Source organism: Peromyscus eremicus, chromosome 8b (assembly GCF_949786415.1).
Source record: "Peromyscus eremicus chromosome 8b, PerEre_H2_v1, whole genome shotgun sequence".
NCBI lineage: Eukaryota > Metazoa > Chordata > Mammalia > Rodentia > Cricetidae > Peromyscus > Peromyscus eremicus.
The window spans coordinates 2442867-2467136 of NC_081424.1; the positions used below are offsets into that span (position 1 = coordinate 2442867).

The 24270-nt window shown below is 35.4% G+C and overlaps 1 protein-coding gene across 3 annotated transcripts in view; it reads left to right on the forward strand.

The window, feature by feature from the left end:
- The window catches only part of Grik2 (glutamate ionotropic receptor kainate type subunit 2), a 631292-nt gene that overhangs the window by 346317 nt on the left and 260705 nt on the right, over positions 1-24270 (forward strand). For all 3 annotated transcript variants that reach the window (XM_059272429.1, XM_059272428.1, XM_059272430.1), the window contains exon 8: positions 23799-23942. In XM_059272429.1, coding sequence (XP_059128412.1) covers positions 23799-23942 — 144 coding nt within the window. The remainder of the gene's footprint in view (positions 1-23798; positions 23943-24270) is intronic.

Sequence of the window (24270 nt, forward strand, 5' to 3'; positions counted from 1 at the left end):
ATGTCAACTGCTTGCTGATAGTTGGCTTGACAGCAGTGATACTTCAGTAGATCAACTGAGTGACACTGGAAAAATTTAAAAAAAAAATTTAAGTGTTCCAGGAACTCATAGTTCCAGTGTCTGCTTCTGACTCAACTTAGAAGATAGGACACTCAGGGATAGAGGTCTGCTGGTCACATATTATTCCTGTCAATCATACCTGCACACAGACTGCTCTTGGTGCTTCAATGTTATATCACCTGGCTACAAAATGAAACAGTGTGGATTCTTGGGTAGTGGTTTGGGTTATGTCTCTGGACATTGGAAACGTGAACAAAGAGAAGCTGCTTCATTTAGGGCTGTGGTACTCCAGTGATTTCATCTTTCATTGCTTTTTTGATTCAAGCAGCTACTATTTGTGTTACAACAGGCTCTCTAGAGGCAAATACAACAAGCCTACTATGAAATGGGTTGAGAAGAAAGATGTGTTCGAAGTGTGGTCATTTTACCTCTCAGTTTATGACATGACACTTGTCTGCCTCTGCTGTTAATGGTTCTGAACTTTCTCACCATTTTCCAAAATTACTTTCTGATTATAAAATCTGCCAAACTCCGTGGCAATAAATTTGTCTATTTTCAATTATACTTTCAGCATATGTTATATACACATATTTTCAAACTCATAGTAAAAACATCCCTTATCAGGATATTTCACAGTTATATTTATAGTAAAACCAGATGTAAAAATCGTCTTAATACATGTTTTAATACCCCTATTCAAAAATAGGTCTTCCTAATAGAACTAAGAATGTGTGGTAATGGACTTAATCTCTTATTTGCTACTGACCTGGGTATGCAGAGTGATGAGAAGGATTCCCTTTGCTTGGGTTCATAAAAGACTTTTAGTGTAAAATTTTATTATTATGTATATGATTCAACCAACAGGGCTGGACATTTGATCAAATTCAAGATATTAAATTATAGCTTTCTTTTTTAGTTAACATTTAATCAAAAAGTGCGTTTGTCAGGTGGGTCAGTTTTAGATACCTGTAAAATTAATCTAGATGGGATCTAAAGTAACCATCAAGCAGTAATGTTATCAATACATTTTATATCATTTTTTGATCATGTAATTATTTAGCTGGGCAACTTCTTTTTGCCGGACTGATTACCTCTAAAGAGCTAGATTTTACTTCACATCCTTTCGAATGAGACTAGGTAGCCTCAACAGCAGGTGGAGATCCCAAGGCTGTCTCCCAGGCCTGCAGAGCCAGGACAAATCATGCTGCGCATTCCTTGGAGATGTTCATGGACAAATGAAATAATGTTTCAGAGAACATCAAAGGCAACCTCCAGAGAAGCAAGGGATGACAAAAGGACAATGTACTGATCTAGGGCTTTGGCAGAAAAATCACAGGGGCTGTCCCTCTTGCTTTGATTCAGTGACAATGTGGTAAGAACACTAGTGTAGCCGGATTTGTTTTTAACAACTCAGTGATTCCCTTGACACCAAAGCTCTGAACTGGTGTAATTGTCCTAATTCACTCAGCCCTGAAAATGGCTTGGTATCTGAAGTTTCTAGAAACAGAATATTGATTTTATTTATTACCTCTCTGTTATTGGTTAGTCTCTGATAAAACAACACCAACTAACTGGCAGATTGAGTGTACTATAAAAGTTTATGTAGCTTAGAAAATACACATTTCTTCTCCAAATTTTCCTTAATGTAAAGACATTAGTGTCTTACTATCATATTAAATCTACTCGACCAATTAAAGTTTCTTTGAAGGAATGATCAGCATCTAATTCTATGAATGTTATGTGACAAAAGTTTTCCTGGGATGACGCTACACATCTACTCATTCCAGAGATAGCGAGGCCATGACAGACCAAAGTACGGATACAAATGAAGTCCAGTTTGGTGAACCATGAGTTTTATTGGGGTTACTTACAAGTACATGGGTGAGCGGCTACTTACAGGAGCAAAAATGATTCAAAGACAGCTGCATCTCTAAACCCCACACAGCATGGGCGGCAGTGAACAAGCCCTGGCGCCTGGAGCATACTGCACAGTCTGCGGGCAGCTAGCAGGTCCTAGAGTGTCCCTTCCAAGTGACTCAGTTGTTCTGAACCTCTCCAGGCAGCAGGGACTTTCAGAAACTATTGTGAGTTGTTTACTTCCATGTTTACAGAGCTTCCCTGTGAGATGGAATATTTAAATCTCCAAGGAAAGTGCCACACTGAAACTACATGACACTTGTGGATTTTGTCTTCCTTTGCTGTGTGTCTGTTTTAATCACAAAAGATTTTTGAAATGTAGACAAATAAAACAGGGTAAATCGTTGGTACAAATTAGAACCTTCTTGTCTTAGTTATCTAAGCTTGACTGAAACTTAAAAAATTATTCCCAGGGCTCACTTCATGGATGTGTGACCTGAATAGTTATTGGGGACCTTTTTAACAAGTAATGTTTGACTAGGGAGCCATGCCTTTGTTTTTCACCAGAACCTGTAAATTAAAAAGCCACGTATTTTGTTGGCAGAATTTAAATACAGTCAGAGTTTGCACAGTTGACAAATTTAAACCTAAAAGCAACTTGAAATTTGTTGTCTGATTTGGTAAAGAGAAAAATATTTGCCTTGCAGTAGAAGAAGCAATATTAAGAAAAGCACATAAATTATAGTTTCTATACTTGGCTTCCCCAAAACTATTCTCCTGTTTCTTGTCTTCACCACTACATTTCATACCCTCTGTCCTTTATCAGCTTTTATATCACTGACTTTTATGTCAGATTGCTTTCTCCAATTCCACATGATTTCTCGAGTACTATTGGCTCAGTTCTGTACCAGTTTATGATGTCCAAGTTTTTGCATCAGGTCTTTTCTGTCTACTAATCCATGAGTTCAAGCACCTAATCTACTTGCTGGTCACTACTACTTGAAAAGTTTGGAGAAAAGTTAAACATAACAATGTTCTCCCTGCTAACTCCCAGTCTATAAATATGGATACAACAATTGGTCACATTTGGACATTCCTAAAATAGAGAAAACATTGTGTAGATGTGTGATCGCAGAAGAAAAATTTAAGAAGTGAGGAGATAAAGAGCAACAGTGAGGATACACCTATGATATCTTTATCATTTAACCTTATTTAATCTCTGTGAATTTTATAGTCTACTGACCCTAACTACAAACCTAGGCATTAATCAAACTTCTTCACTGTTCACTGTTACTTATTTCAATAGCACTCCAGTGAATAATCCATAATCACTCCTACTTCCAAACACATCTAGAATTTACCCATTTATCTCTCTGCAATTATTTTAGAGTTTATTAAAGTTTCCTCTCCCTTTGATTTTGCATTTTGGTCATTTTCTCTTCATTTGGAAACATTTGAGCATATTTCCCCTGTCAATACTTTAGTGGTTTCCTAACCTCCAGATAAAATTGGATGAAGCCTTCATTTTTCTGATTTTGGTTCACTGTTCCAGTATTATCCATAATTATAACGGTGAACCCCCACCTTAAGAGGTGCTACTGTCCTCAACTTCTGAGTGCTTGTATATTCTTCTCCTTTAAACCTCTTCCTTCCTCCTGGTGTCAACATCACCATTTTGTCTTCTGTGTATCCTTCCACTTTCATTTGGGTTTTGAGTGCATGCTTGTTATAGTATCTTTCATTGTTTTTCTATTTAGTATTCAGCATACTTTCTTTCACTGAATAATGAATTGCTTAACATTTTTTTAAGCAATGAGCTTCACAAGGGCATGTGTTACCTCTGCTCTGCCTATGTCTGTGTCTCCTGCATTAGCACAGTATCTAGTATAGAGCAGCTGGGTGCTGAATGCGTATGCACTATTTGTCTTTTGTATTTATTTCCTTTTGAATCTAAATGCTATTGTGAATATGGTAATGGAATACTATCGAGATATAATGCTTATAGGACACATTGTACAGGGTTTTTTATAGCTGACACATTTCTGTGAATAATGGTGTAATGATTTAATTATTTCAAATTGCAGTTTCATTTACATGCTGCATTTATGTTTCTGTTTACAAAAGTTATCTGGCTTACTGTATTAATTTTCTCATTTAATATTTATCTGTCTCCCCCAGAAACATAAACCAGACATGCTCAATAGAAATATCATGGACACAGAGTCATTATTGTTTGATATTAACCTCATGTTCTCCCTCTCCATGTAGTGGAACTTACTCTTGTACTCTATCTTCTTTCAAGTCTTGAAATTGGGTTAATCAAGATGCATACTGGTATGTAACCCTTTATTTAGCGATCAGAAAAGCAAATGACAAATTTACATTTCTTTATATATTTATTGAAACTTAATTTCTCAAAAAGTGCCATGGATGGTTGATTTTTGTGGAAATTAGTTTTTGTGTATATGGAAAGAATGACTCAACTTCAAAATGTTAGAAGAGTTTACTTTCATTGAAGTGCAAGCAATCCTTTCCAAGTGATTTTCAAGTTTGCTACTAGATATACAGTCAAAAGACATGAAATCAACACGCCTTACAGAAGCCTTTCAGTTTCATGAGGTCCTATTTATTAATTAATGATCTTAGTGTCTGTGCTACTGGAGTTCCATCCAGGAAGTTGTCTTCTGTGCCAATGCATTCAAGTCCAATTTTCACTTTCTATCAGGTTCAGAGTAACTGGATTTATGCTGAGGTTTTTTTTTTATCCACTTGGACTTGAGTTTTGTACAGGGTAATAAATATGGATCAATTTGTATTCTTCTCCATGCTGACCTCCAGTTAATCCGGCTCCATTTGTTGATGCACCTATCTGTTTTTATGCCAATACCATGCTGTTTTTATTACTATAGCTCTGTAGTAAAGTGTTGGGGCCACAGAGGTTTCCTAGTGAGATCCCATCTTGCTTTACACAGCAGGACCTCATTAGGGGATAGTTTGACCATGAGTGTGGTTACCAGGTGTTTGGGATGGTCTGTACTTGGCTGTGCTAGGGGGAGGTCTTTTGCTCCACCCCTTGGAATTCCTTTAAAAGACCTTTAGAAGAGACAGAAGGGGCTGGTGGGTTTTGACCCAGGCCCTCCCGAGGCTATCCTGTGTTTCTATCTTTCTCACACCTCTATATTTCTATCTAAATATATCTCGGTTCTCCCTGTTCAAGAGTATCCTGGTGGAAAAAGTGGGGGCAGGCCCCACACAGTAAAGCTTGAAATCAAGAATGATCATACCTCCAGAGTTCTTTTATGGTATAGGAATATTTTAACTATCCTTGCTTTTTTTTGTTTTTGTTTTTCTGTTTGAAGGTGAGTATTGTTCTTTCAAGGTCTATAAAGAATTGTGGTGTAATTTTGATTGGGATTTCATTGAATCCATAGATTGCTTTTGTTAACATAGCCATTTTTACTATGTTAAGTCTATGGATCCATGTATATGGGAGATCTTTCCATCTTTTGATATCTTCTCCAATTTCTTTCTTCACAGACTTGAAGTTCTTGTCATACAAGTCTTTCACTTGCTTGGTTAGAGTTACTCCCAAGATATTTTTATATTATTTGTTGCTATTGTGAAGGGTGTTGTTTCCCTGATTTCTTTCTCAGTACATTTATCATTTGTATATGAGAGGGCTACTGATTTTTTTTTTTTTTTTTTGGTTAATCTTGTATCCAGCCACTTCACTAAAAGTGTTTATCAGCTGTAGGAGTTCTTTGGTAGAATTTTTGGGTCACTTATGTATACTATATCATCTGCAAATAATAGAAGTTTGACTTCTTCCTTTCTAATTTGTAGTCCCTTGATCTCCTTTTATTGTCTTATTGCTTTAGCTAGAACTTCAAGAACTATATTGAATAGATAAATAGAAAGTGGATAGCCTTGTCTTGTTCCTTATTTTAGTGGAATTACTTTGAGTTTCTCTCCATTTAATTTGATGTTGGCTGTTGGCTTGCTTTTATTGTGTTTAGATGTGTTTCTTTATCATGACTCTCATTGTGAAGGGGTGTTGGATTTGTCAAAGGCCTTTTCAGCATCTAATGAGATGATCATGTTTTTTTTTTTCTTTCAGTTTGTTTATATAGTGGATTACATTGACAGATTTTCATATGTTGACCCATCCCTGCATCTCTGGGATAGATCCTACTCAGTCATGGTGGATGATCCTTTTGATGTATTCCTGGATCCGATTTATAAGGATTTTATTGAGTACTTTTGCATCAATATTCATGAGGGAAATTGGTCTGTAATTCTATTTCTTGACTCCTTGTGTGGTTTTGGTATTTCTATTTTGTGGAATAATTTGAGGAGTATTGGTATTAGCACTTCTTTGAAAGTCTGGTAGAATTCTCAGAAAAAGAATTTGGTGATGTTCCTTCTGTTTCTATTTTGTGGAATAATTTGAGGAGTATTGGAATTAACACTTCTTTGAAAGTCTGGTAGAATTCTCTGCTGAAACCATTTGGCCCTTGGCTTTTCTTTGGTTGGGAAACTTTTAATGAACGGTTCAATTTCCTTAGCAGTTATAGGTCTATTTAAATCATTTATCTGATCTTGATTTTATTTTTATAAGTGGGATCTATGAAGAACTCTGTTTCTTTTATATTTTCCAATTTGTGAAGTACAGGTTATTAAAGTATATAGGCATGCCCTTTTATTTGGTGCATAGATGTTTAGAATTAAGACATCTTGGTGGATTTTTCCTTTAATGAGTGTGAAATGTCCTTCTCCATCTCTTTTGATTAATTTTGGTTTGAAGTCTATTTTATTAGGTATTAGGATAGCTACACCAACTTGCTTCTTAGGTCCGTTTGATTGGAAAATCTTTTTCCAACCCTTTATTTTGAGGTAATATCTGTCTTTGATGTCGAGGTGTGTTTCTTGTATGCAGCAGAAGGATGGATCCTGGTTTTGCATTAATTCTGTTAACCTGTGTCTTTTTATTGGAAAATTGACTCCATTTGTATTGAGAGATATTAATGACCAGTGATTGTTAATTCCTGTTATTGTTGTTGTTGTTAGTAGTGTGTGTGTGTGTGTTGCTTTGGGTTTTGCTGGTGGGAGATTATCTATTGCCTTTGTTTTTGTAGATATAGCTAACTTCTTTGGGTTGGAGTTTTCCTGGGGTCCCTAGAACCTGTCTGGCTTCCTGTAAAGCTGCTGGGGCTGTGAGAAAGTGGGAGGGCCATGGAATGTGCCCTGGTGATCAGATTCTGGGGAGTGGGGAAGCTCAGCTGGGAGACAGGTCACCCACCTCCTCATCTGACTGGTGTGGACTGTACCTGAGCCTATGGAGTCAGTAAGAGTAGTGGGGAAGTGCTGGTCAGGGGAGCAGGATGAGGTGGGTGGTTTGGGTGGTGGAATGGGTCTTGGTTGAACAGAGTTCAGCACAGCAGTCCAGCTGCCAGGCAGGTCCCTCACGCACTCCCTAGTGGACTAGTGAGGACTGCAGACCACAGCAGTGAAATTCCACTGGAGTGGGGGCAGGATCCAGCAGTGGTGCTGGCGCTGAGATTATAGGGTGAGGGTCAAGGGATGTGCTCTGGGCATCAGAGTCTGGGGACTAGGGCAGCTCAGCTGGAAGACAAGTTATTCACCTGTTCTTCCACTGGTTTCATTGTACCTGGGCCTATCAATCTAACACATTTTGGTTTTTGTTTGTTTGTTTTGTTTTTTTGAAGCAGGATTTCTCTGTGTAGCTTTAGAGCCTTTCATGGAACTCACTTTGTAGACCAGGCTGGCCTCAAACTCACAGGGATCTACCTGCCTCTGCCTCCCAAGTGCTGGGATTAGAGGTGTGTGCTACCACCGCTTGGCATAATCTAATACAATTTAAAAGATTTTATTTATGAAGATCATATTTATTTTGAGAAGATGCTTAACAGACTAGAATCATATTCAATTCATATATCTTGTATGCATACCCCATCTATGTTTATCATAAATTCCATGCACATTAAGCCTCTTGTTTTAGAACAATCAGAAGAAATCAGCCTTAACAATTTTTAAAAGTGGATAGCCATATCATTAAGTTTATTTTACCAATAATTACCAATTCAGATAACTTTTAAGGTAAGGTCTCACTGTGCAACCCTGGCTGATCTGAAAGTCACTATAGAGAAGCAACTAGCCTTGAACTCATAACCATCTGCTTGCTTCTGCCTCCTGAGTACTGCTAAGATTTGTGCCTGGCCCTCCCTTTAAACTTTAGGAGCAGCTTGTGGTTGAAAAGCTAAAAGTAACATATTAAAAGGTGCCATGAGCATTTTAGGCCTCAAAGTCATGTACTATATAAATGAACATTTTGAAATTATGTATTATCCAACTGGGAGAATAATATCAACCATGCCAACTACAAATTAATTTTTAATGCTAACGTTGAGTATAAATAAATTCATAAACAACTATATTTGTTTTGAACATAGAAAGGTCACATATAGTTGTCAAACCATCTTAGGTAACTAGAGCATATCTTCAAGGCCAAGTGTCTAATGAGAGTATTGCTCTCTAGACTTTAGCCAGCTCCAGGCAAGTCAGTTCCAGACAGGAGGAAAATGAATTAAAACACTTCCGAAGGAGCCATGTTCTCAGCAAATGGTGCTGTAATTTTATTTAATCATGGATTCATTTGCAGGAAATAAGACACCTTGTTAATTAACTTAACAATGCTTTGGAAAAACTTTAATATATTGATTAATTGCTCCTTTTGCTGCTCATATTTAGAAAATAATTATGTCTCCTGATACAGTAGATGCCATAGCTAGTTGTCTGTGTCTGTCCATGGAACTATCTTTAGACTGATGTGTTACCTAAATAATTTTTTTAAAATGTAAGTTGGTAGTCTAGACATTTCTGGTTTGGTTTACGTATATATTTTAACCAAGAAATTGAAAGCAACACAGGCAAACTATGAATACTTTCTAGAATTCAAAAGAAACACTTCACTTTGAAATGTAATTTTTATTTGCATTTGATCCATTAATTCTGAATTTGTATAGGCACAATGCTTTTGTATAAAGAAGAGAGGTAAACGTTAAACTTTTAAATACTATCAATATTATGAATATTTTGGATTTATCATAATCTTTTTCTTGTATATTTGCAAAGATAGATGGATACAGATATATTAATTAGTGTGATGTTTTAAACTACATTTCATTTCAAACATGCTATATGTTTTCAGAATATTTATAAACTCAATTTAGTTATTAAATATAATGAGTGCTATTTAAAAAAGATACATATTTTAATTAACTTTGAATTTTTTATTCTATTTTACTTTTTAATTAAGGGTTTAAAAATGAACGTAGTATGTGTTATATGTTTTCACAAATAAATGGTGTTGACTGTAATTTTAAGAAAAATTAGAAAAACTGATGACATGCTCTAAAATATTTATGGGGTATAATTCATTATAATTCAGTATAGTGGAAATCCGCTACACACACACACACACAAACACACATACACACACACACACACACACACACACACACACACACACACACATATATATATATATATATATATATATATATATGTAACCATCTATCCTTCCATATCTGTAAGTATAGCTTCAGATAATAATTGTAATAATGATATAATATTTAATTATAAATGTAATTTGTTTAATCTTAGGAACATCTAGGATGTTATACTTTGGAAAACATATAAACCACATTGTAATACACACAGGTACTTAGTATTTTTTTTTTCATAAACTGTTCTCCAAGTTACATCATAATGCTTCAATTGGTGCTTGACATGTTTCCAGAATATTCTCTAGCATAGTATTCTCACATTTTTTTCTAGCTCCCAATTATGGGCACTAGTATGTCATCATTCAGCTATGTCTGGTGAGAACATTGCTTTCTCTCAACTAGAAATATTACGGCTTGCCTCTTGCCTCTAGACCACAAAAGTGAGATAATATGATGATAGCTATGTTAAGTAAATTTTGTTTTATAAATGACATTGTATTATTAACATGAGACAAGCTAGTTTCTATTTGATATTTTAAGCACACTGTTTTATACATACATAGTTGTGATTTTTATGTCTTTATGATCATGCGTTAGCAGGAAACAAACAAACAAGTGAATAGGATCCTGGAAATCAGTAGGCCTGGGCTTAATGTTGGTTTGACTCCTATATTTTCATGGTCCACATTTCATAACTTTACTTATTCAGAAAATTAAATTAATAATGCTTCAAAAGTACAGGACATAGTAATTCAAAGAAACAAATGTTAAAGGGAGCAGTATTATAATAAATGAACTTTTCTATGTGAAATATCTAGGATTATCTTTCTTGATTTTACCCATCTTTAATTTTCCTGATATCATCTTCTAGGTTACATAGTTAAAAACTTACCTGACATTAAGCTAATATTGCATATTCTATGCTTATTATTCTCACAGTAAATTACATTAAAATTTTGGTCATCGGTACTCTGTGGTTCAACTAATTCCAAAAATATGAAGACATAAAGGTAGACTTTATGCTCCTTTGTATGAAAGATAAATACAATCTTTTGCTTAAGTAAAAATGGATTTAATTTTACTCAACATTTGTCATAGGACAGCTGTTATATTTTCAACAGTTTATTATTAAAAATCCAGGAGAATGAATGTGTATCCTGTGAGTAGGGTTAAAAGGTTGGAAGAAAGAGAAGACATTGAAGAATAGCTGTGGGGAAAAGAAATCAAGGTATTTGTGGGAAGGAAGCCAAGATGAAGGATGATAACCTGAGTCACGACACTCTGAAAATGGTCCAAAGACCATTGCATCCATTAAGACAACACATTATGATTAGAATTGGTTCACGTGTTTATAGAACTGTACTCTAAGACTTGAAACTCATTGGCTGGATAAAGTTGCACAAATTCTGAATAATTTTGTTGAATTGTTTTAAAATAAATTTATCAAATTTGTTTCAATTAACAAGCACATTTAATGCAGTCATCTATTTTATTCTGACTTCTTTTTAGAGCATTTCCTTGTTTCTTTTGGGTGGGGGGATTCTCACACCACTTATAGCATTTCTCTATCATCCTGGCTCAATTTTCTGTATACTGCTATTACTTCTGGTTCTCCTTAGATTTATCTTGTATATCGCACCCTCTTTAGTTGTTGCTGTTCAGTTAAAAAGTCAAGCAATTGAGATGTATGGCGTCATTCATTTATCCCACCAAGCGAAGTGCCTTTACCTCCTGCTCCTCATTTACTTCAAGTTAATTTTCTCAATGGCATAAGATATTGGACAAAAATACCTGTAATGAAAGCCTTTCTGTTTTGGTTTGTAATTTATGACTTTCTCAGCAAGTATAAAACCCTAGTGAGTAAATATCAAGAGTTATTTAGTATACCTAGTTGATTATTGCCATTTGATGTATTTTTAAAAATATACTGTATAAAAGGACACTGTGGTATGTTAATTTTCATTTGATTTGGAAATGTTCTATGAATTCTTTTTTAATGTTCACAGAAATATAGCATGAAAAATTTTCTCATTTACCTTAAGATCACTAAAATCAAAGACTGCAATATATGAACGAATGAATGAATGTAATCTTTATTAATATTAAAGTTATGCTTTGACATTTATCTAACTTTGCCATTCTTTCTAGCTTTGGTTTTATTAGTTATTATTTCTTTTATTTTCTGAAGTTACTGATGTTAATAGAAAAATCTTTCAAACAACTATTCTTTAACTCTGGTAGATATTAGCTTAAATGAAATTAGATATTCTTGTTTTAATTTGCATGTGGTATCATATGAAAAATAGTTTGTTGCAGTTATGTATTTAAATCATCCTTGGTATCTCTGTTTAATTACACAGTGCATTATTATATTTGTTGTCAACAACACACTAATAACATGGGTATTGTTAGAGTGAATCAAGCAGTCAGAACAGACCATAGAGACGATGGAGAAATGTCAAGAAAATTTAAATTAAATTTAGTAAAGTTCTAAAGAAACCTTTGAATAAGCAAGCCCAGGACATTTTTCTGTGACATTAAAACAATAGGTAATCTATATATTTTTCAGACTATGTACTAATTGAAGGCCTCACACATATTAGGCAATTCTTAAACCATTGAAGTATATACTAGTTAGCATTTTATTCCTTAAATACTGCTATATCATTAGGCTGATATTATTCATTGTCAACATCCTTGTGCTTTCAGTAAGTTTCATAATTGTGATCTACTGATAAATATCTGCCTATCTGGCAAGAATTCTTTGAGGAAGACCTCTAGTTTTGAAAGATGAAAAAGATCACAAACATTAAGAGATTTAAAAGTTAGTCTTTATTCATAAGCTGATTATGAAATTTTTATATTTTCGTTTTTTAATGAGAAGTTGCTATATAGAGAAATAAGCAAGTAATAAACATAACACAACCAGAACAAGAAAGCATAATATTATATTTTTACATATAACATTTTTCAGAAACTTACTCCTTCAATAGGTCTTAACATTAATTTTAGCTTTGCTATGGATAAACTATCAATCTTTGTGAATATTTGAAATTAGTTCTTTTATTGTGTTTTAAGAATATGTACTCACACAACAGGTTTATTTTGGTTGTTGAATACTCCCAGAAATCAACTTACAAAGTATCAGTCTGTTAACACAAGAAAAATCAATTTTCATTCGTGATACTGAAAATATTAAATATCAACAATATTGGTGAATATATTTTTTTTTAATGTAAGAAGCTAATTTGAGCTGCAAACAAAAGATAATTGAATGTATTGAAGATCAACAGGTACTGCTGAGAATACTTCCCCTTGATATTGACTCTTTTTTAGATCAGTAGCAGTTCACATGTAGTAAAAATCAGAAAAGATTTAACAGGATCTATATTATTAAGTATATAGTTGCTGGAGAGTTCATTAATAACCCCATTGATATATTAAGGTTCATGGGCATTGGTAAGAGCTTCATGGAACATTTTAAAACAGAAAAAGATATCTAAATAGATTGATTTTAGTGGGAAAAATTAATTAGGTAGTAATAATTACACTAGTTTAATGGAACTTTTAATTAAAAATCTGGTGGCATTTTCTAACCTGATTCACAGCCATCCCTTAATCATAAATACCTTGAAAGTAAAGTATTTTTCTACATGGTATTTGAAAACCATCTAAATAGCTTGGAATATTTAAAAGTATTTAGAAATTATGGCAAAACTAAACAAACAGATAGGATCTTCTGCTTCAGAATGGTAAATTTAAAAATATGACAGGAAAAATTACATTGACAATATTCATAATTCTTAGAAATAATTCAAAAGTGTCACCTTCAAAATTTTAATGCTTATAAGTTTAAACCACATGCACTGCATTTCATTACTTACAAAATTCTAAAAGCTACCTAAAATAATGATATTTCCAAAATTATGTTATGTCTTGTTAAGGATAGTGATATTCAGCACGTGTTTCAGAAAGATTGAAAACTCCAAAATGTAGAAGCAGAAATGACCATGCAAAAAATTCTTTCTTTCTTTCTTTCTTTCTTTCTTTCTTTCTTTCTTTCTTTCTTCTTCTTCTTCTTCTTCTTCTTCTTCTTCTTCTTCTTCTTCTTCTTCTTTTTTCTTCTCCTTCTTCTACTTCATTATTATTATTATTATCATAATTATTGTATTGTATATATGTATATATTATATCCTTATTCAACTAGTAGAAATCATATTTACCATTTATTCAGAACAAGCTAGTTAGCATTCATTGTTTTTGATAGATTGTAGTTTGAATAAGAAATCATTGGTTTACAGAGTTACTCAAATTCATGAATCCACAGGACCACCAATGAAGTGGATCAGTTATTAGTTATTCATAGAATTAATTTAGGCTCAGATAATTTCTCATATGGAATTCAGCAAGCACTACCATGCAGGCCCATCCTTCCCACATGATCTTCAGGTCTTGGCTGAATCTGAATTTTCTTTTTAAATCATCGATATGGCCATGTGACTGAATTCATTCTATTCTTTGCCTCTTTTCATTTTTTTGTTTTCTTGTCTTGCCTCTTGTCCATTTTAGGCCTCATGGATACCAAATGCTGTAGGAGTAAAGAAAAAATATATATGTTTATTTCAAAGGTCATTTTTTCCTATAATTACTGGAATATCTTTTAATTCTGCATGTCTTCAATACAGAGATCTCATTGGTTAGATAAAAAACAAGAAGTATAGACATATTCATCACAATGTGTAAGAGGATGTAAAATACTGAGATACTAGGAAATGGGTAGTAAACAACAGATACCACTTTTATCTCTCAGAATATCAGGGGCTAGAAGAGTTTTGATGTGGGCAAGAAGTTTAGTAGTGAAAAATGAAAAATAGGAAATCACAACACACATAGAACATGTTTTGTTGGTAGAGGATGGATTGAAAAGAATGTGTGTATAGACATGGAAGAAGAAAAATGATCCTTACCTTCCCTAATTTCTAAATATTTATGAAATATTGATATGAAAGATTGTTAAATAGGAACATGATAATAGGTATGGTGTGACAAAAGGTCTCTACCTTCCACATGTGTAGCTTTACTACAAACATGGGTGCAACCTGAAATTGAAAGATGGATAAACCCTCTCATACCTAAATTGCTTTTTCTCACAGTATTTTATCACAGCAAAAGAAAATGAAACTAGAACAGACACCTTTAGTCAACCTATCAGACTAAATCAATTCCCTATCAGACAACATTGTACTGAGTCACACTTGACTAGAGTCCCATTGCTGGTGTGAAGTTATCTGCCCAACAATGGTCTGTTAGTGTATATAGTAATATATATGTATATCAGGCAGTATGATAGTTTATTGTGTATCTTTATTCTTAATTTCTAAACTTGTCAGTGAACTGTGCATTTTGAGGATTTTTTTAGCTCTAATTTCAGTTGAATTATACCGTCAGAGACATACTTCATTATATAAGAATAAAATTTCTATGAAAATGCCTCCCTGCTCCTCCCTTTCCAGACCCTGACCTGTTCTCTTGAACAGCATCTGCCTACATCCCGTTTAGACCTCTGGCGTGTGCAGGAGAGTTGCAACATTGTACTTTCTAAACAGGCTCCTGATTTGGGCTAGTGTCCACCTTGAAGCGATTACCAGCCTTCTGGTGATCAACAACAGGATTGGATGACACCTGCTGTATGCCATTTGCCAGAAACTATGGAAACTGCTTTAATGTATTACCTCATGCAGCCTGTGTGGTCCACGCAGCTGCTGGTGAAGAACTCTTTTCAGAGTGGGACAAAGAGCTGGCAGCAGAGCACACACAATGGCAGCTGCAGGGTTACTGGGAGAATTGTCTCACAATTGGTTCCTGATTGGTTCTGAGGGCAGTTCTTCAGCACTCGCTCCCTTCAGTTAGCAGGCATCATGTACTTTCATTGTGAAGGACAGAGAGCTGGGCGCAGCATGCCAGCTGAGAGCACCGGCCTGCCCTTCCTGTGCGCACTCTTCTGTTGTCAGAGAGGTGCATATTTCTCAGTCTTGTTTCAAATTCTGCTGACTGTGCACAGGAGCACCCAAGGACAATATCCTCCTCTTTACCCATCACACTTAATATCCATCTCTTCTAATTGAACAATCAACACTTGCAATTACTTTTCAACTGCAACTATCTAGTTTTTTTTTCCACCTCGTACAACTGTCTAGTTTTTAAAGTGATTACTTTTCTCCCACAAAGAAGTGCTTTTTTTAAATTTCTAAGTAAAAAACACGGAAAAAAGGCAAATGAAATTACTTTAAACTTTGATTGTTTCAGTTAAGAGGTCAAGTCAATGAATGAATCAGAATCCATAGACTTATCTTCCGTTTACTGGAGGAAGCAGCTCTTTGTGTATGCATTTTACCTCAGATGAGATTTCAGAAATGAGCAAAATCTGAAACGTAGGAGTTCCAGAATGGGTCTGCCACCTGCCAGCTAGCTTCAGATCTCAGAGGGGACCTGCCTGTACTTATTTAATGGAAAGATAAATGTGTTCACAGAACTGTTACTATAAATTCTATTGGAATCGGGACAGAGGCTGCACTCCCGTTCCCCCCAGGCTGGAGCTGCTGGCAGATTTGGTTCACGGTACCTTTGGGAGGCAATGCATTCTAGAGAGATGGCAGAGTGTGACTGTTATTCAGAGTGCCCCAAGACCTATTTCTTTTACTGTTAAAGCAAACTTTGGCAGAACTTATATATTTATTCTTAATAATACTATTATACACTTACTATTTTCAAGGCAGCATATGGAATAACATGTGTGACACTACAAAGTTGGTGCTGTAATTGTCCAGAAGTGCCTGTTATCTAGAAAGTAAGCTAAGAAGAAGAGAGTAATGTAAATAAAACATGTAGAACATTGAGTGAGTTTTAGTGTTTCAGCCCAGACCAAGAGCATTAATGTGAACACACACACACACACACACACACACACACTGTCAAAACTTACTGAATTATAACTTAAAAATTATTTTAAAAAATACACCTCTTTAAAAAAAGATTGTGCCTCAGTTTTGTGGTTGTTATTGTTATGTGTTTGTTTATTTGAGAGTGGTTTTCACATAGCCTTGGTCTGTTGGAACTCACCATGGAGATCAGGCTGATCTGGAACTCGTAGAGATCTTCCTGCCTCTGCCTCTTAGTGCTGGCATTAAAAGTGTATGTCACCAGATCCTGCCTTCATTTTTCTCTGCTAAAATTTAATAGAGATATCCCAAGGTCATTATTATTTCAAGGGCACAGATTTTTTAAAAAATGCCCAACCACCAGAATCAAAAATAGCATTGATGCACTTTTGCTAAAAGAAATCTTTGGAATATTTTAGAATTTCTTTCAGTGTTCTTTTCATGAATGTAGGTCAGAATTGTTTGACTCCACTTAATTTTAATTCCAAACAAATCTGTATTTAATTTTTTTTTTTTTTTTTTTTTTTTTGGTTTTTCGAGACAGGGTTTCTCTGTGTAGCTTTGCGCCTTTCCTGCAACTCTCTTGGTAGCCCAGGCTGGCCTCGAACTCACAGAGATCCGCCTGACTCTGCCTCCCGAGTGCTGGGATTAGAGGCGTGCGCCGCCGCCGCCGCCGCCGCCGCCGCCGCCGCCGCCGCCACCACCACCCGGCTTGTATTTAATTTTTTTGTGGGGGGGGGCATAACTATCTGAGTGTCTATCTCAGAATTTATAAGATTTTATTCTGGTTGATAAAATGACTTGTCAATCAAACACAGACATGCTTAGTACTTATGGCTTAGTAAAGGGCTCTTTCTATAAATAAAATCCAAGTTTACATAAATATTTTAAAAGTTCAATACATTCTTTATTATGTTTTTATGTTTTAATATAAATGAATAGTAAGAATATTATACAGTAACATAGTATGAACATTTTATACAGACTCCAAAGCTGACTATAGTCTAACGTAGGCCTTCAGGGTAGATCCCACTCTGGTGGAGAGATACTTGAACTAGCAGTGATGCATGGGCCTCTCCTTTGACTTATTGGGATTGAAATTTAACTTCATAATCTTCCCTTTCTTCTTCTGATATGAAATCTGCAGTGAACACTGTTTTTCCTTCTTGGATTCCAAAGTGAAGAGGTGTTTTGGTTTTCAAATAAATGTGACACACACATACTTGTACACAACTGTATGTGATTGTACTTGAATGTTCAGGCCACAAATAACTCTGAATTTTTCTAACTAAATTATTTGGATTTAGTAAGTAAACAGTTTTGTAAGAAAGTAGTTCATATGCTCAATTGTAGTGTAATTTTGAATATTATCTTTTGTATTTAACTCTAAAATACTCTTTAGAGTTGATATGACATAATGAAAATTAAATTAGGAAAAGAATTATATTTAATTTAAATTCCACCTCAGAGATTTACCTTCACAAATCAGAGTTGTAAGTGTTTGTTTCTCATTGGAACTCCCCAAAATATGAAGGACTGCTGGATCAAATCATGGCTCTATATTTAACCGTGTGCAACCTTCTTTCTGCTTTTCATAGTGTTATGTAAATTTAAACATCATCAATAGTGAACAAGGCCTTTGCTTTCGTGTTGTCTTTGCCAGCACCTGGTGTCTTTTGTCTTTGGACTGTACCAACTCTTACTGAAATGGGTGACTGTAGCACAAATTCTAATTGGTCTTAATAATAAAAACCTGGAGTCAGATATCAGGCCAAAAGCTAAAAGACCAGAGAAGCAGAGCAGCCAGCCACTAGAAAGACTTCGTACCTCTGGGAATCCTCAAACACCCTGCCTTATCACTTCCTGTTTGCTCCTTGCAAGTGCTAGGATTAAAGTGTGTGCCACCACTGCCTGGCCTCCAGTGGCTAGTTCTGCACTCTGATCTCCAGGCAAGCTTTATTTGTTAGAGCACAAACAAAATAGCATATGTGACTGTCACTCTGATTTCGGTTTCTCTCGTTTTTAAGAAAATCAAGAAACTTTTCATGTATCTGTTGAGCATTTATCTCGCTTTTGACAAATGTCTGCTTAGCTTTCTTCTCAATCTTTAAACCATATTGCTAGCGTTTCTGCCCAATATTAAGTGTTGGATGTCCTCATACTTATCCTTATAGATGCATTGTTTGTAATTATCTTCTTCCTATCTAGATTGCACCGTTGTTTCCTTTGCTGTAAAGAAGTGTTACTAGTTTCCTTCACTGAACATTTTATTTTTATGTAATTCCATTTGTGCATTTTCACATTTATCTCTTGCTCTTTTTTTCTTTTTTTTAATGTTATTCATGCTAATGGAATTTCCATTGCTCCTTCTCTTAGTAGTTTAATGTGTTACTAAGTTGTAACCAGTGAGAGCAGGGCTTCCATTCTCACTTTATGAATGGCTCTCCATTTTGCTAGCCCATTTGTGAAAGTGTTCACCCTTTCTTCATTGCCTATGGAGTCACCTTAGTCAATACTCAGTAGTCTGCAATGCCTGGTTTCCCCCCTTTATTTTTTCCTATTGGGTGGTATGGCTATTTTCCTCTAAGTGTTGTGCTATGTTCATAGTATGTTTTTATTCAGGTAGATTAAGACATCTTGCTGTATTCTTTGGCCCAGATTTATTTGGCCATTCAGGTTCTTTTATAGTCCTTACACACTTTAGTCTTTAGTTTTCTACTTCTGTGAAGGAAGTCATTGCTATTTTAACAGGAATGGTCTGGAATCTATCATTTTAGGTCTTATGGAAATTTTCACAATATTAGCTATTCTAATCCTTGAACATTTGCTCCTGTCTTTTTCAACTTATTCTAGCATGTTCTATAGCTATATTGTAGAAAACATTCCCCTGTTTGCTTAAATATAGTTGAACATATTTTATTTTATTTTTGTGGCTGCTTTAAGTAGGACTGCTTTGCTGATTTTCAACTCAGACAAGTCACTATTGCTATAAAGCAAAGCAATTTATTTTGATGTTGATTTTATATCCTGCTGCTTTGCTGAATTAGTTTATTAATTCTAATAGTGTTTTGGTGGTGTGTTTAGTGTTCTTATATATAAGATTATGTCATCTGGCCATAGTGACAATTTGACATTTTTTTTTCTTTCCAAGTTAGATGCCATTTATTTCATGATTTGCCTAATTGCTCTGGGTAGAACTTCCAGTATCATCATGGATAAAAGTGACAATGGGGGGCATCTTGGCTTGCTGCACCTTAATGCATCACTGCCAGTTTTCCAGCATTCAATATGTTGTGAGCTTTTGCCTTGTTATAAATAGACTTTATCAGACTGGACTCTGTTACTCCTAAGTTAAATCATTTTATCTGGTATGAGTTCTACGTCTGTTGAAATGATCATATGGCTTTGGTCATTCCTTCTCTTGGTGTCTTGTATCAAGGCATCATGTTTATTGACCAATGTGCATTCAGCCATCTTTGCAAATACTTGAAATTCTGAGGCAAATTCATCTTGATTGAGTTGAATAAATGTGTGTGTGTATGTGTGTGTGTGTGTGTGTGTGTGTGTGTGTGTGTGTGTGTGTGTGTGTGTTATACATGTTCATTGGATGTATGCTTGTATGTACAGAGGCCAAAGATCAATATTATCTTCTTCCACTATGGTTTATCTTCTTCTTAAGACAAGGTAATTCTCTGAACTTGAGACTCATCGTCAATAATTCTTTTAGGGTACTGTTTACACTAAAAATTCTCTTTAGTAGTATTTTCTTGAGGCTTTCTTTGTCTATGTTCATCAACAATATTGGCTTTTAACTCTCTTTAAGTTACAATCTAATCTCAATCAGCCATGTAATTTCTGTGGTATCAGTAAATCTTTGGTTTTACTTAAGCCTTCTTTTTCATTTTATAATTATTCTATATAAAGATTTATTATATGTATTTATTATATATATTATATATATTCTTATAAAGATTTATTAGTTTTATTCTTTTAAACATCTTTTCTTTTAGATATGTTATATATTAATTTCTAACTGAGCTTCTTTGTCTTTGATTAGAAAATGACTGAAATATCCAATAAAATGTCCAATTCAACTGGGTCTGCTCAGTCATCTATTTCAATATTTTCAAAAAATGAGTAATACTAAAAAGCAGAGAAAAAGTATTTGATAAGGCACAATGGGAAGAGGAAGAAATAAAAAGGTCCAGTGATTTCAAGTCAATTCTATGTAGTGACATGAGTCTTAGGTTTAAATAGGGAAAGAACTGGGAAAGGGGGTCACAGAGTATTTATATATATCCATTCCTGGCCAAGGTGCTGTCTGGGTCTGCGTATGATTTATCTTTACTCTAATTTTGTTTCTGTGAGATGTCTGAAGAAGGTGTTATTGGTGCCATTTCTGGTTACTTCTGCTCCAAATTACAGCTTTGCTACCACAGGCAATTGTCCTCATTTCGGGGGCTGTTGGTCCTGTGAGGCTTTGGTTTCAGTTCTTGTAACCCAAGGTGATTGGAGCTGAAGAAAATAGCTCTTGTTTTTGTAGTTTCAGACCCAAAGGGGCACAAGGTGTGTTTGGTAGTCAGATATTCTTCGAGTAATTATGGAATATGAAAAGTGATTGAGACAGAAACAAAATGAGGGCAGAAAGGACAGCCTACTGTCTCATTTAGTATATTTTGAGCCCATGTAAGGACACACTATTTTCTAGAAACAGCAGTTTCAAGTGCTATTTTCTTTTCTGGCTCTATATTTTGCTTATTTCCACTCTAATATTTATTATGTCTTTCTTCCAATTAATTTGTTATTTGGTTGGTTACTGTGTTTTCTTTCCTTGAGGTACAGCACTAGGTTGTTTATATGCAAATTATTTATGGTTTTTAAAAATAGTAATTGGTTGCTATAAATGCTCCTGTTAGTACTCAATAGCTATTGGTGAAATTATTAAGGCCACTCCACGTAGTTAAAAGCAGGATTTATTTTGTGAGGTAACTTACAAGTGAAGGGATAGGTTGCAGGGTCTGGGAAAGGTGTAGTTCAGTCTAGTGGTGTTCTCTGGAGAACTCTGCTCAGTCCACCTTCAGTGTCCTGGGTCCAGGAACCAAGAGAGCTGGCCCATCCAAATCTGGGTCTTCAGGGTCCTCTCTTGGCCCCACCTTGTAGGCGTGACAGTTACCGAAGCCTCAGTGGGGTTTGGAACTTCCAGATCAAAGCTGGAATGGCTACCCACTACAAATAGCTTTTTTAAAAAAATCTTATTTCTCTATTTGTATTTCTCTTAAGATATTTTTTATGCACTTTATATCTGTCTTCATCGACTGTTTGTTCAGGAATGAGTTATTTCCCCTATATTTGTATGGTTTCCAAAGACTTTGTTGTTATTCACTTCCAGTTTTATGGTATTAGAGCCTGAAAAGTTACTTAATAGAATTCCAATTTAAAATATCTGTAAAATTAGTGTTAATAGTTTTTGTTCTTATTTGTGATTTTGTCCTTTAAGCCAGACTCTGATAAATTAGTTTCTTTTCCCATTGCTACAACAAAGTTCTTGACAAAAGTTACTTAAGGGAGGAAGAGTACATTTCAGTTCACAGTTACAGTGTACAGTCTTGTGGCTAGAGAGGTAGCAGGGGTGTGAGACAGCTGGTTGTGGGTGGCCCTCTCTTGTCATTCATTCATTCATGTATTTGTTTACTTATTTATTGCCCAGGATGCTAGCCTGTGGGATGGTTAGTTCTTCATTCCCCAGTTAAGCTTCTGGAGAAATGGCTTCTTCCCAGAGTCCTGCCTTCTAGGTGACTCTAAGGCAGTCAAGTTGACAAGACTGACCAGCACATCAGGACATGGAATTTGAATTAAGAAAGAAAATGGATGCTTTAAGGTGTTTTTCTGTAGTGATGCTATGAAACTGGCCTGTCAATAATACTTGAAAGATTTTATCTCTGCCTAACTTTCTCAGACAGTTATATGGTATAAAATTTCATTACATTTTGGGAAAAATACATTTTTCAAATTTGGAAATTACATTTAGGACTAGCAATGTGATATACTAGATGGATTTTTCAGATATTCACCCAGATCCAAACCAAATATTGTAATTGTAAGGCTTGTACTGGATTTCTGTATCGTATTCACTCCTCTAGGTACCATCTTACAGCTAATAGGATAAGTGAAATTAGCCATCTGTTATTTGGAAAGTGAAGTTAGAGAATGTAAAGGACAAAATGATACTCCTGTGTTCTGCCTTTGCTGTGTGCTGTTTAGCCTTCTTCCACTTCTTGTGGTGAAGCTCTTAGGATGCATTTGAATGGAAAAATACAGTCTCCTCATTTTGTCCTGTATTGTGGCATACAGTGTGATCTACAGGGTTCCTATTCAGTTTGGAATTCATTTCACAGCCCACTAATTATGTGAATGAGAAAGGGAAATACATGCTTTTATTGTAAAGCATGCCAAGCAGATGGCTCAAAGTTCACTGCTACCATCTCTGCCAGTGCGGCCCTCTCCTGCAGGTATGAAATCTGGCACGGATCCCAATAGCATGGTGAGAGGGTCTTCTTAATTCATCTCTTCACAGTCACCCAGCCTTGTGTTTCTTACGAATTACAAACATTGTTTTTTATCATCAACTCACAAAGTGGCTGATTCCTTGAGCAGGTGCAGAACAGTAGAATTCATATTCATTTTACTTGAGAAGCCAAATGAACTTTTATTGATATGGAAATTTTGAGTGAAGAAAGCAGCACAGGAGATTAAGCTTAGGTTCTTGAAAAGGGATTAACACGTACCCTGAGATTCAGTCTGTGGAATGATGCATCATGACTGAGAATGGATATTTGAAAATACAGCTGAAGACAAGGTCTGGGCTTATATCTTTAAGATTTTTTGAGTAAACCTCTTTAAAGTCTCTTTTATTCCTCTTGTACAGGGGAACTGTTTACTTACTTCTATGGATAATGTGTGAGCTACATAATCATTCTAAATGTGACAATTTCATCCAATTGTATGTGATGTGTGGTGAGACAGAATAAGATGGACCCAGGGGGAGAGAGAGAGAGAGAGAGAGAGAGAGAGAGAGAGAGAGAGAGAGAGAGAGAGAGAGAGAGAGAAGAGAAGAGAAGAGAAATAAATAGCATGCTCATATATTTCCAGGTACAAAGGGGAAACCAGGGCACTGTATAACACAGTCTTTATTGCTTTCCAAAAGAAAGGCCGGGTGGTCAACTGTTCTTAATGTGTTGTAGTAATGTGGTCACATTGTCTTAGCTCAGAGAACCACAAAATGCAGAAGAAATTGCTTTTTCCCCCTAATATAAAGGAACACTGGAAACTTATGTTTTCCTTACCCCATTCTTCCATTGATGCTGCCTGCCCTGTTGCACACTTTTGTGAACATGTGTGTCTTTCCTCTGGCTTTCAGACGGATGCTGCTCTGATGTATGATGCGGTACATGTCGTGTCCGTGGCCGTACAACAGTTTCCACAGATGACTGTCAGTTCCTTGCAGTGTAATCGACACAAACCCTGGCGCTTCGGGACCCGCTTTATGAGCCTAATTAAAGAGGTAAGAAGAGACAGGACTCTGAATGAGCTCAGTACAGTTCACCTAGCACTCAAAACAAAACAAACACACAAACTGAAACGTCTTTTCTTCCCTTAGAGAGGTAAAAATCACCTTTTCTTTCTGTCTAATTTTTACTGAAAATATGTTCTTCTCTTGTACAATGTATTCCTCCCTCTGCTCCTCCTAACTATTCCCTCTCCCCAGATCCACTCCCCGTTTCCTCTTCAGAAAAGAGCAGGCTTCTATAAGACAGCAACGAAACTGGATAAAACAAGATACAATAAAACAAAGCAAAAGCCCTTATATTGAGGCTGTACAATAAAATAAA